General features: G+C 43.7%; 2 protein-coding genes across 2 annotated transcripts; one reads left to right on the top strand and one right to left on the bottom strand.

Moving 5' to 3' along the window:
* The first annotated feature begins 986 nt into the window (after positions 1–986).
* LOC135485182 (actin-57B-like) lies at positions 987–5,067 on the top strand. Its single transcript, XM_064766982.1, has 8 exons — positions 987–1,160; positions 1,492–1,660; positions 2,150–2,389; positions 2,776–2,914; positions 3,320–3,427; positions 3,738–3,929; positions 4,265–4,384; positions 4,782–5,067. The coding sequence occupies exons 1-8, from the start codon at positions 994–996 to the stop codon at positions 4,985–4,987; spliced, it is 1,341 nt and encodes a 446-aa protein (XP_064623052.1). The 5' UTR covers positions 987–993; the 3' UTR covers positions 4,988–5,067.
* A 1,972-nt stretch (positions 5,068–7,039) lies between these two features.
* On the bottom strand, positions 7,040–12,298 carry LOC135485179 (myoneurin-like). The gene is made up of 5 exons (XM_064766979.1): positions 12,220–12,298; positions 11,368–11,502; positions 10,907–11,031; positions 10,339–10,582; positions 7,040–10,039 (listed from the first exon to the last, which is right to left on the bottom strand). The coding sequence occupies exons 1-5, from the start codon at positions 12,296–12,298 to the stop codon at positions 8,397–8,399; spliced, it is 2,226 nt and encodes a 741-aa protein (XP_064623049.1). The 3' UTR covers positions 7,040–8,396.
* Between the last annotated feature and the right edge of the window lie 202 nt (positions 12,299–12,500).

Here is a 12,500-nt window from a genome sequence, read left to right as displayed (position 1 = left end):
AATTCAATCACATACATGTACTGTACATCCGGGCACCGTTTATGTCAAATGTCCTTATATGGAGATGGTCGCGAGCTGAGGCGAAGCCATGTCGCGTATCGGTCCATAACAGCGACTTGGACCGCGGTAGTGAAACAGTCCATATTTGGCAGGTCATACATAATATACTGCCAGTAGTTTTGTTACCCAAATAAGGAGACGTTCTTTATTGCCACTCCAGTCCATGATCAAGTAGTCAAATCGATAATCTGTCTGTATCGATTGTGATCATTGTTATTTCTGGTGACAGCATGTGACCCAATGAAGGATACAGACAATATGGAGGCAAGAATTAATGCTATCAAGCTATCGAAGTTACTAGCAACCCTGATTATCACTTCAAAACAAAAGGCATGCTTGAATAAAAACTTCTGAAATAGTAGAGGTTCAGAAACCACTAGTTTGCTTGAACGTTTACGTATGCGGATAATTTTGCAAGTGATAAATAGTAAGGGATATGAACTTTTGACTTTCAATGATTGAGAGTCATTTTCTATCACGAAGGAGATACGATCAATAAAGGAGCGCTTTGATACTCCCTTGCCAAGTTATTGAGAAAAGTTGGGACATATAGTGTAAGCGGTACAACTTTGTATGTCAGTAAGATTCACATCAAATTAGCTTTGCAACTAATGACTAATGTTCACTTCGTCATATCAAACTGTAGAACAAACCCTCTCAATTGCGCCGAGTCAAGCTAGGTGACTAATAGGCCTTTAGCCAGCCATGGATCAGGCCAAATCAATTCTGCTGAATGTAATGGCGGACAATATTGGAACGTCTATCGATCGGATTTACATATATAGGTCACGGTGATCAGGGCTATTTTTAGAATCGACGCATGGTCAATATTGTGAATAAAATAGTAAATGAACAATCAATGTAACGGCCTGCGGTTGCGCCTGTGCAATATTGCAATAAAATCACCTCAGCTAGGGTCCAGTCATTCCTTTTATGGAAGTTAGCTCTTACTCATGGTTGGGGGTAATCACCAGGCCTATTTTGGAAGTTCTGTCACTGCGATGGTACTATAAAAGCCATGATGTGGGCTTCCTTGGATCAAACTTGGAGAAAGCGACGAAAGAAGCGAAACAACGGCCAACGAGATATTCTATCGCAAGGTAAGTGACATTATTTCTAAACTCTTTTTTTCACGGATTTCACCGGTTGCAATGGAATGTATTTGTCACCTTTTTTAATGCGACTCTAAGGTCAGGAATAACTCGGACTCACACTGAACAATGTGCAATTTAGAACCTAGATGATATATATGGGGCAAAAGCCATTATTAGGCTTTTCTTCAAGTTTACCAGAGTTAGTTTACTCAGGTTTGACATTTTGGTCAACATGACTGAGACAAACAGGATCTGTAATTCATTAGTTTTCTCAAAGCGATTAACCTCTAACTGTAGCATACCACAAGCAAGACCTGTCTCATATTGTTTATTTCAGCTTGATCAGACTGCTAACCTTTCGCGCCAAAATGTTGTACGACTCAAATGCTGACGATATGGCGGCCCTTGTGGTGGACAATGGGTCTGGTATGTGCAAGGCTGGCTTCGCGGGGGATGACGCCCCACGGGCCGTGTTCCCAGCTATAGTAGGAAGACCTAAACACCAGGTACGCATTGACATTTTCTCATTCCTCCAAATATGCAATCCATTTCAATCAAAATTACTCCAAGAAGTGACACACCAAATCGGAGAAAGTCGAATAATATAGATATCTAATCTAAATACCCCAGTGAAAATCTGTTTGGCAATGTCGCTGATAGTGTGCTTTGAAAGGGCTTAGAAAACAGTTTCCCGCCAAAAATAATGTTGCGCACAGGTTTAGTTCTGTCGCATTCCGATAGGCGGCTTGCGATTTGAAGCGCACAGCGAGTTTTTTGTAAATGATTTTATGACTTTCGTTTTTTTAACCGTTGATCCAGAGAAGGAAATAACAAGTTATTTGAAACATATTCAATCCACAATGTGCTCTTACTTTCTTTATTGTAAAACGAAAAACCTTTGAAAATAATGATGGACACTGAACACTTCTCTAGTCAGGAAAACCATCTCATTTTGGGCAAATTGAAATTGATTATTCCCGTTTACAACTTCCTAGGTGATTATGCAAGGAATGGGAGCCAAAGATACCTACATCGGGGACGAAGCTCAGAGCAAACGAGGCATCCTGGCGCTGAAATACCCCATCGAACATGGCATCGTCACCAACTGGGACGATATGGAGAAGATCTGGCATCACACCTTCTACAACGAGCTCAGAGTCGCCCCGGAAGAGCATCCAGTCCTCCTGACTGAGGCGCCACTCAACCCGAAAGCAAACCGAGAAAAAATGACACAGGTAGGAACAGTCTTTGTCATCGTGGGGTAGCATTAGATTTAGTCCCGGTAAGAGAGTCCCCTATACTCGGTTTGATGTTCAACTCCATGGCCCGGAACATGTGCATGTCGCCAGGCGAGGTTGAGGAACAACTCCTGAATGATCCTCGATAAATATCGAAAATTAGTTGGCCATGTGTTGGTGTAGCCAGTATTGTATCTGACCGAAGTTGATAGGGACACAAGAATGCAAACAAGATTAAATGCAAACTCATCTGCGAAGTCTCTCCCAACAGCATAGAGGGAAGACTGAGAACAGCACCAATCTGCGGCAGAAAACCGCAATACCAAATCCCAGAGCCAACTTGTGTTTTTCAGCCTTTATATGTGCTTTGTCACTTGTTCCAGATCATGTTTGAGACGTTCAACAGCCCTGCCATGTACGTTGCTATTCAGGCGGTCATGTCCCTGTACGCCTCGGGAAGGACCACTGGTATTGTGTTCGATTCTGGTGACGGCGTATCACACACAGTCCCCATCTACGAAGGTAGGATCTTTTTTTTCTTATTTTACCGTATTTCAAGCCTAATTACCAATGGAAAATCAGCTTCATGAACGAAAAAGCTTTGTCCCTGACTGAGGTGACAGGAAAATACATCCAGTTTTTGTCCCTCTGTGCCAGGGGAGGTAACACTGGATGATCTGTCAGTGAAAAATGTTTCCCTTTCCGTTGGTTCTTGATCATCGCATCACCCATTTTCCACCAGACGACATGCACAACTTAGCCTCAGACAGTTCTCCGCTCCAGACCGAGTGTGCTCGATGACCTCACAGTTTTGGGACAAGCTGTATGTTTTCTTATACCTCATTTTATTGAACGAATGCTTTGATAGTTTATCATATCATCTTCTATGAATACTATCACTTCATAGCGCCTCATTTGTTTTTTCAGGTTATGCGCTGCCCCATGCCATTGAGAGGGTGGACCTGGCTGGCCGAGACATCTCTCAGCAGCTCTGCCGCATCCTTCACGAACGGGGATACTCTTTCACAACGGGAGGTCAGTACAATGAAATCTAGTTCCCGGAGAGAAACGGCACTGAAATGTTTCATTGACCTACGTTATAAGACTCCCGGACCAGTCCGATTCGTCATCCAGAATGTTTCATTACCATTCCGCCGTTTCGTCATCGTCTCTTGTCATGTGACAGGACGAGGGTGGTCCACTGCGTCCGGAGTGTATGATTTAGAAGACAAAATGGCTATTTTTCTCTTGCTAAATGTATCACTCACAACTTTAAAAAGTCAACCTATGATACGCACCTCACGAGTAGTTAACGACGTTGCTAAACCTCTCTAACCTCTTTCAGCCGAGATGGAGATTGTCCGTGACATCAAAGAGAAGCTTTGTTACGTTGCACTCGACTTCGAGCAAGACATGGCCGCCGCCGCAGCCTCCAGCGCCATCGAGAAGTCTTACGAGTTACCGGACGGACAGGTTATAACCATTGGAAACGAGAGGTTTAGGGCCCCGGAGTGTCTCTTCCAACCATCCTTCCTCGGTAAGTGGACGTGTCTCTGGAGCTGTTGTGACTCAAAGTCCGCAGTCTATCTGCGGTGTTAGTGTCCTCTTAGAATCGTCACAAAATGATGCAACCTTCACACGCCACAGTTATCTAATTGCACGTTGTACAATCTAGTGCCACTAACCTGTCTCTATTGCGTCTCACGCGTCTCAGTGAGAAAAATTAAATTGACCATGGTCCTCGAAAACGGAGGTATACTATCACTAATCAGCAGTGCTCTTCCCTTCAATCATTCGAGCGTAAAAGATGTAAGATGCGATGGCATGCGCGAAGAACACACGACCATCATGAATTTTGATATCTTCTTTCAGGAATAGAGTCATGCGGGATGCATGAGAAGATTTACAATTCCATCATGAAATGCGACGTTGACATCAGGTCGGAGCTCTATACCAGTATCGTTCTGTCTGGGGGAACGACCATGTATCCTGGTAAGTGTTGCTTGTCTTCGCAGTATCTTTCGTCTCTGCATGCAGACAGAGAATTCTTCTAAAAGGGAAGATTTTCTTCGGGTTAAAAACATTGGAACAATAGAGAGGTTGCGTACACGTTACCGTAAACTCCATGTAATGAATGCATATCGTCTACCTTTACGTTCCTCTCTCTAAATGATGCGTTTGTGTTTACGTATACGTTAGGAAGTCTCAATCTCTCTAGTTGTGACTCTGGTGGTTGTGTGTGAGTGTTTCTGCATTGCTCATCCTGGTGAATGTGGCGAATTGCAGTTAATTTAATGAGGGCTGCAACATCTCCTGCAGAAGGCCATCAAGTCAGCCATATAACTTAAAGGAAGATTAGGTTGGTTAACCAGAATATTTCAATTTTCAGGAATCGCTGATCGTATGCAGAAAGAGATGACAAGTATGGTCCCAGGCGGAAAGAAGATCAAGATCATTGCTGCACCAGAGAGGAAATACTCGGTATGGATCGGTGGCTCAATCCTTGCCTCTCTCTCCACCTTCCAACAGATGTGGATCAGCAAGCAGGAATACGACGAGTGTGGACCAGGTGTTGTACACAGGAAATGCTTCTAAACGATACGAACTTTTCAGAATGACTGTAAATAAATAAAGTTGCTCCTTTTCGGCATTTACAAGTTTCTGTTAACATATGCTTGTTCTCAGAAACTGAACAAATGATGACCATGATGATGATGAAGATGATGGGGGGGGGGGGGGGGGGTGGTGTGTATTTCCACAAAAGTGTTCATGCCGTGGTCTAGGTTGGTTTTGCTGTGTATATTTACGGGAAACAATATAAGATTTAGAAACTGGTTCTCCTTTACTAGTGATTTTCTGTATACCTTTCTTGTGGCTGTCCTTGACGGACAGGTTTGGAATTTCGTGTATATAAGGGCCATTTTTATGTTTTTATATGAGGAGTACATCTGGGATGAGGGCATTTGGACGGAAGCTCACTTAATAACTTTTCTGTGAATTTCTCGGTGAACCTCGTCCTGACCCTTAAACAGTTGTTATCACAAATAGAGAGCGGGTCAGTGGCTGCACCCATCCCGATATGTAAATAGTGTATAAAAGCCTCCATGTAAATATAATAGAAAAGATGACAAAAAGCGGGTTATTAGGTAACAATAAAGCTAATTTGTGCATACATTGTATATCATTCCATATCATTTCATAATTTTGTATAGATTTTATATCAATAAATGATCGGTACTGAAATATCAAAACTCGGTGTCACTCATTCTAGATAGAAAACCATACATAATGCAGTAGACACCATTCGGACCGACAAATGAGGTGGATTGAATGGTCTCTATAAGCCATCTTGAAAGAGAGGTCGATTTCAGTCAGGAGCCAGGTCTCTTGGTGTTGTCAAACCTCTCTGTTTAGTTAGTGTTATCATACCGATCAGTGAACAATCCAGTCCAGGTAACCTCGACCCTATCCGCCACGCAGCGAAGGGTCGAGGAAGTCAATACCGAAAGCTGTGGTATTCCAGGTTATTCCAGCTTCCGCCCCCAAATCGAGTTCATGACGAGTGAATTGCCGTCAAGTACCAGTCTCTGTAATGAGAGAGTAATGTGCTGACCAAAGATGGGCGTGATCCACGTGCTTTATGATAATTAGGCTGGTGCCCAGCAGAGCTCTCGAACTGATCTGTCTTCAAGTTGAACTTCAAGATGGGTTGTCAACAAATACACCATCGCCCAGAGCTAGCACTGATCTGTCTTCAAGATTGGTTGTTCCCCCAATACACGATCACCCAGTGCAAGCACTGATCTGTCTCCAAGATGTTCCCCCATTAGAATGGTGCCCAGCAGAGCTCTCGAACCGGGCTCTCGAAGTGATCTGTCTTCAAGATGGGTTGTACCCCCAGTACACCATCGCCCAGAGCTAGCACTGATGCTTGTCTTCAAGATAGGTTGTCCCCCTCGTGCACCATTGCCCATGAGCTGGCACTGATGCTTGATGAGTCGACTAGTATCATATTCTCCCAGCCTCGGAAGGGGCATCGACTGCACTTCACAAATGCAGATGTCAACATGTAAAGAATATCCTTGCGCCCATTCGGCAGATGACATGGGCCGACTGGATGGACATAACGAATCAGGGGACCAAAATGTTGGTGACTTGGATGTGCCATTGTCTCCACTTCCAGAATGTCATTGGAGTGGCAATCTAGTTCGATGTCTCAGATTGTTGTGAAAATAGTGCATATCCACAACCATTTTCTGAGGACTGACACGAGACAGGTACTGTACTCAAGGAATTGACTGGGTCCAGTCTTCAGATGAGACAGCCACTTGAGGCTTAGCAGGGCTGTTGTGCATATCCACATCCATTTTCTGTGGACTGCCACGAGACAGGTAGGCCTACTGTACTGAAGGAATTGACTGGGTCCAGTCTTTGGATGAGACAGTCACTTGAGGCTTAGCAGGGCTGTTGTCAAACACATCAACACTGGTGAAACGCCACTGAAGAGAGGAAGACTCCTATGCAGTCCCGTTTGTCACCCGGATCATCCTTCCTCAATACTGGGTGACAGGACGAGGCCGTCCCGAGTGTGTGTACAGTGAGGATGTGGGAAACAGATTCTCAGAGAAAGAGGTGAAACAAATCAAGTTTACTGTATGAGCATTAGATGTCTCTATATTTCAATACCACAAAACGAAATAGTTCTCTCTGCGAGTATGTAACATGATTGACTATTAATACCAGATACAAACAAAGTATTTTCCTAGAAGCCTGACCTGAATACCAGCTGATACCAGAATGACCCAACTGCCAAGAGAAGAGCCTGTCATAGGGTTCAAACCAGCTAAAAAGAAATGGGAGTAGCACTGTAAAATGAATGATTTGTCGATGGTCAACAACATACATGTACATTCAATGCTCTAGTGTGCTAAATTAGACTGCGGATGGGTTCAAGTCAACCGAAGATAGGTGAAAGTCACTGTGCACTCGACCCTCTTGACTGCTGACCACGAACACTACAGCTTTCCTCGGCTGGCTTAAACCCATACCTGCAGTATAGAGATAGCACATAATTCGACATGATGATCAACACAGATGGTCACAGTTTGTCAAGATTTGTGTTGTCTCTGGTTGATTCTAAGTATCTCCTGATATTAGGGCGGCATTTGATAAACTATAATACCAAGTAATAAAACATATACTTTTCTATAATGACTCCATTAAAACAGGACAACCAAATGTACTCAACCACATCATATCAACTTGATAAGAGGCATTTTATAACTGGACAGTAACAACCATGTGACTATGATGACTGCTTTAGGAAGAGACAGGCACAGCTTGGCTGCTAAAGCAAAGACTTATCACTTCTTAAAAAACTCAACTCAAATTTTATCAATGCAGTGTGAGGAGATTACATGTAGACCGGGAAAATAGTTTCTGTGTAGATGACATCGGGCCTTGTCTTGCTCAGTCAAGATGGTTCCTATGGTTAGCATACCCCTGGTAATGTCCAGCCATTACCAAGTTACAACTTACATCGAGTTCATATAAGATAATAACAAATGCTGTATACTTTTTAAACATTTAACATCAATACTTTACAAAAGAGATAAAAAGACGTAACAAGAATAAGTTAAATGGTGGCAGGCCATTTTTTAGTTGGCACAATCTTTTACATTTATCCTCATTCCCCCTAGTAACATTCATTTTGGTCCTTTGGTGTCAGGCTCAGCTCCAGCAGATCACATGACAAGTAGGTCACCACTATTTAACCAGGACACCGCATTAGATCGGTGATAGACAATGAAACCAATCGTTCAACCAACCTACTGTGTAACCAGCAAGGGCACATCAGCGCACTCGACGTGAATCTTTCAACTACACGAATGCTGCAGGACCAGCCAAGGCATAACCCCGACTATATCTGAAACAACTCTATCAGGCTTATTCTCCACGTGTTACAAGGAGATTTGACTTTCTCACAAATGCTGACAGTCCCTTTCTATGTTTTATTATGAAGCATATTATGTTTCTGCATGTCGCCTTTCTGCGTAAACCTTTTCCCACAGGTCGGACACGGGAAAGGTCGAATACCTTGATGAATTAATAGATGACGCTTCAAATGGTGACTAGCTGAGAAAAACTTGTTACAGATTCGACACTGGAAGCGGAAATGTTGTCCTGTGTGACGCTCCTCATGGCGGCGACAGTGGTACTTCTCAAAGAAGCCTTTTCCGCAGAGCGTGCAGAAATGTTCAAATTTGCGTTCTTGGTTGTGAATCTTTTCATGGCGCCATAAACCACTCTTCTGTTTGAAGCCTTTGCCACAAATGTCACATAGGAATTCACCAGCCGGGTTATGAATCTTCAAATGACGTTTCAACCTGCTCGGCATCGTGAAGATTTTACCACATGTAGCACATACGAAACATGTTTTCCACATGCGTTTATCAGCCAATGTCTTTGGGTCAATCCCTGCAGGTAACTGGGGCTGCGAGACTGTCAGACCAGCGCTCTCCGCAGCTTGGGTAACAATTGTTGATCCGTTGTTGCTCGTTCCTTCACCAGTAATTGTGTCATCGCTGTCATCACTGTCCTTGCCATCCTCCTCCTCATCTACATCCTCCTCCTCCTCCTCCTCTTTTACAGATGTCTCCACCATACTCGCAGCAAGAGCACTAATTTCATTAAACTTTTGCACAGTGCCTATTCGAGTGATACTGGTTTGACTAGTTGGTGTTGACACTTCTGCAGTTTGCTGCTGGGCTATTTCAATGCTTGTGGTGACTTGGTTAGCCGCCACTTGGTTCTGATAGATCATATCCGTGAGACTCATATTCAGATCAATCTGTTGAGGATTTGGGTTGTTAAGTAGCGTCGTAAACGGTCCTTGGTTCGCTTGTACAGCATTAGCTTCAGTTACTAATACTTGGTCTTTGTTTTCCAAGTGTGTACCCGAAATGGCCTGTGTCACAGCTGAATTGATGTAGTTGTTGACATCATGACTAGCACTGGCAGCGGTCGGTTGCCCCGCATCATCATCAAGCAAAAATGGTCGAATAAGTACAAGATTCTGATGGGTACCAGTGTTAACCAAAGCTAAAGTGCCAGGGGTCTCCGGCTTGGGCTCCTCTTCTGTTGTATTCACTTCCATAGGAGGCAAATCAATCTTCTGCCACCTGGGTTTCCTTTTTGATTTTGCGACACTTTTGCCATGTTTCTTTCTCAGTCCAACTTTTCGTTTTCCTTTAGATTTATATTCCTCCTCCTCTTCCTCCAGATTGTCTTCAAGTTCGAGAGCATTATCCGAGTTGATATCCACTGGACTCAGATCTCCTGTCGTCATTTTCAGTGCAGTTTGCAAGATGTCTTCCTTAGGTACCAGAGTGCTGTCCGTAGGCTCGGGCTCAGCTGACTCAGTCTCCGCCTTTATTGACTTCTTGGCCCGACTTTGTTGCACACGTCGTCTCTTCCCACCTCGTCTCAGTGAACGCCTGGTACATGGCATAGGCTCCTCTGTCTCAATCTCCTCAGCCTCACTAGCAGATTTTTCGCCCCCCGAATCATGGATGTCATCCTGATCTGGAGATTTCGGCTGGCGTTTGGGCACTTTCTCGGCAAGAGACTTTGGAGGCGGATTGGTACCTGCAAGAAGCAAGAAAAGAATAGAATATCAAAACAAAACGCCTCATCTCGGTACTAGAAGTCTCCAAGTCTCCAATCTAGTCCATGGATAAATGATGGACAGCGGTACATGTTGGATTGGGTCTGGCTCGGGGCTCTCTACATCAGTAGAATGGGACAGCAAGCCCTGGGCAAGTAAAAGTCCATGCTTGGTTGGACAGCAGCCCACAGTGGACTCCCACCTAATGATAAACACTTAATGACCAACAGTCTCCGACTTTGACCTCAACTGATAACCAGTCAACTCAGCCAATACCTACCAGTAAATAACGGTCCAAGCCCCACAATGGTAAGAAGCTGGTAGTAATTTTCACTGTAGTAGAAGAACAGCTCATCATTCTTCAGAATAGTCTTGGTTGTGACGTAATAAATGCTATCTTGGTACTGGAAGGCGACCAGGTTCTGTTTGGCGGGATCAAGTGATTTGCGCACAAACATCATCCAGTTACACTGACTAGAATCTGTGGTTTCGATGGCAAGGAGTGGACCATCTTCTTGGAATAACTGGAAACAGATAAATGGGTGAGGTGGTTGCATTAGTAAATCTAGTAAGCAAGTATTTCAAAAAAGCATGTTCACATTGTAATCAGTAATGTAATTCGGAGATTCTGACGATACAGTATCAGCCAAGCGCACACTTGTGTCATTCCAGTACTTTTTGAGTTAGCTATATTTTCTTAGTCGGCAAACTACATGAATAGATTTATAAATTAAGAGTACAGACTACAGTAAAGTTCTCACAAAGACAAGAAGTATACACAATAGATTCATACCAACATCATTAGTAGTATGTTTCCATTAACATTAGCAACACAGAAGATCACTTACCAGCCACTGGCTTTCCATTGAGAGAGCTTGACCTTGGGTCAGACTGTGACCTTGAATTGGTCCAAAACGAATTCCTTTTGGAATGGTCTTGTTGGCAAAAACACCTTTACAACTCTCCCCATCATCTGCAAAAAAAACAAAATAGTTACATGAAACCCAGAATAGTATTACATCAATTTTGAATGGCTGAGAGTCAAGCAAGTCCTCAGGCCTAACATGTCAGACCTCACTGAGGTATCCCCTCCTCCTCATATGCTTTGTTATCAGGCAAATCCTATCTTGCTTGGGACTTTTCATTTTGTTTGATTCCAATTCGATTTCAGAGTTCCTTTTTAAACCATAACTGCAGTCAACTGCATTGAACTTCTAGCTAGCTCAAAAATGACATTCCAGGTTTCAAATGAAACATAGTGAGACTAGGCCGGCCGGACAGCCTAGCAAACAGTCATGTTTAAACGTACCATCCTTCATTTTCTTGATGATGAGCATGGGTGGTAATGTAAGATAGGCTTTCTGTGGGTTGTGATCTTGGATGATTCCCATCGGGCCGTGGCGCTCGCACTCTCCATCATGTCCTTCCTGGCAATCATTGCACCCTGGAGAACAAACATAAGATGTTAGATAAGCGGCCTCTCAAGTCAGTGGGCAGGTAGCTAGATTATGACCCTTGAATGAGGTGTGATTGTAACAAGACGGGAGTCCTAGTTGATATTGGACATTCAAATGCCAGGAAGGAGGCTATAGTATGGACCACTCTCTTCTTACCGAGTAAAGATAGGCCTACCTCAGTGCCTGGGAGATAGTATTAAAGTAATTGTAGGCCTAGCTGAAGACACAATTTTGAAGGCGGACCATAAGCACCACCATTTTGGCTAGAACTACAATTAATATGTCTATGATCAAGATGATGATGATGATGGGGAGCTCCCTCTCAGACTCAGAGACTGAGGAGTTGGAGAAATCTTGTTGAGGGCCAGCTTGAATTGAACATGAAAATTCACAATTCACACCAATAAGCAAGACAAATCTCTGATGCTCGTGTGTAGTAAATCTGTGCAGTCAGTACGTTTATGAGGACACGACAATCAGCTGATCGAGGCAAGAGCGGTGCGGCCGACTGACGCAGTGACCCCCTCCCACCACACTGCACCATGTACATATACACTACACACGGGGGAGACAGGGAGTGACGTCTCATCAAGGGGCGCATATAAACACACTAAAAAACATTGCTTCCACAGCTCAGTTGTCACTAATTTTTGTTTTGTAAATGCCTTGTCATACATAGATTCATAACGACGCGGCAGACATACATAAAAGACGCCAGTTAGGAGACAACTGGGCCAGATCTGTGATCACTTTTGGAGGATTTTCACTGTTCGCCTCCGCCATTTTCGACAATTGGTTTTGTCACGTGACCGCTCGCATAATTGATTGACAATCTCGACACCAGGCGGAACTTTCCGTCTGCTAAATCCGTCTGCTAGCACGAGGATGTGCATATGTCTCATTTTGTCCGTACCGCCCCTATCCAGCTTCAGTGATGATTTTGCGAATATGATTAAGTGTAAGCTAAAGTGCGATAACTACATGA

This window comes from Lineus longissimus, chromosome 3, assembly GCF_910592395.1.
Source record: "Lineus longissimus chromosome 3, tnLinLong1.2, whole genome shotgun sequence".
NCBI classification, from domain to species: Eukaryota; Metazoa; Nemertea; class Pilidiophora; order Heteronemertea; family Lineidae; genus Lineus; species Lineus longissimus.
Note: the sequence above shows the minus strand (reverse complement) of the source record. Positions and strands in the feature narration are given on the sequence as shown.

Bases quoted from the DNA above. Each gene is read 5' to 3' on its own strand.
- LOC135485182 (XM_064766982.1), top strand. From the start codon at position 994: ATGGAAGTTAGCTCTTACTCATGGTTGGGGGTAATCACCAGGCCTATT. The intron at 1,161-1,491 runs GTAAGTGACATT...TGTTTATTTCAG, and splicing joins ACGAGATATTCTATCGCAAG to CTTGATCAGACTGCTAACCT. The intron at 2,915-3,319 runs GTAGGATCTTTT...TTGTTTTTTCAG, and splicing joins CACAGTCCCCATCTACGAAG to GTTATGCGCTGCCCCATGCC.
- LOC135485179 (XM_064766979.1), bottom strand. From the start codon at position 12,298: ATGGCGGAGGCGAACAGTGAAAATCCTCCAAAAGTGATCACAGATCTG. The intron at 11,503-12,219 runs GTATGTCTGCCG...TTTGTTCTCCAG, and splicing joins TCCTAACTGGCGTCTTTTAT to GGTGCAATGATTGCCAGGAA. The intron at 10,040-10,338 runs GTAGGTATTGGC...TGCTTCTTGCAG, and splicing joins GCTTGGACCGTTATTTACTG to GTACCAATCCGCCTCCAAAG.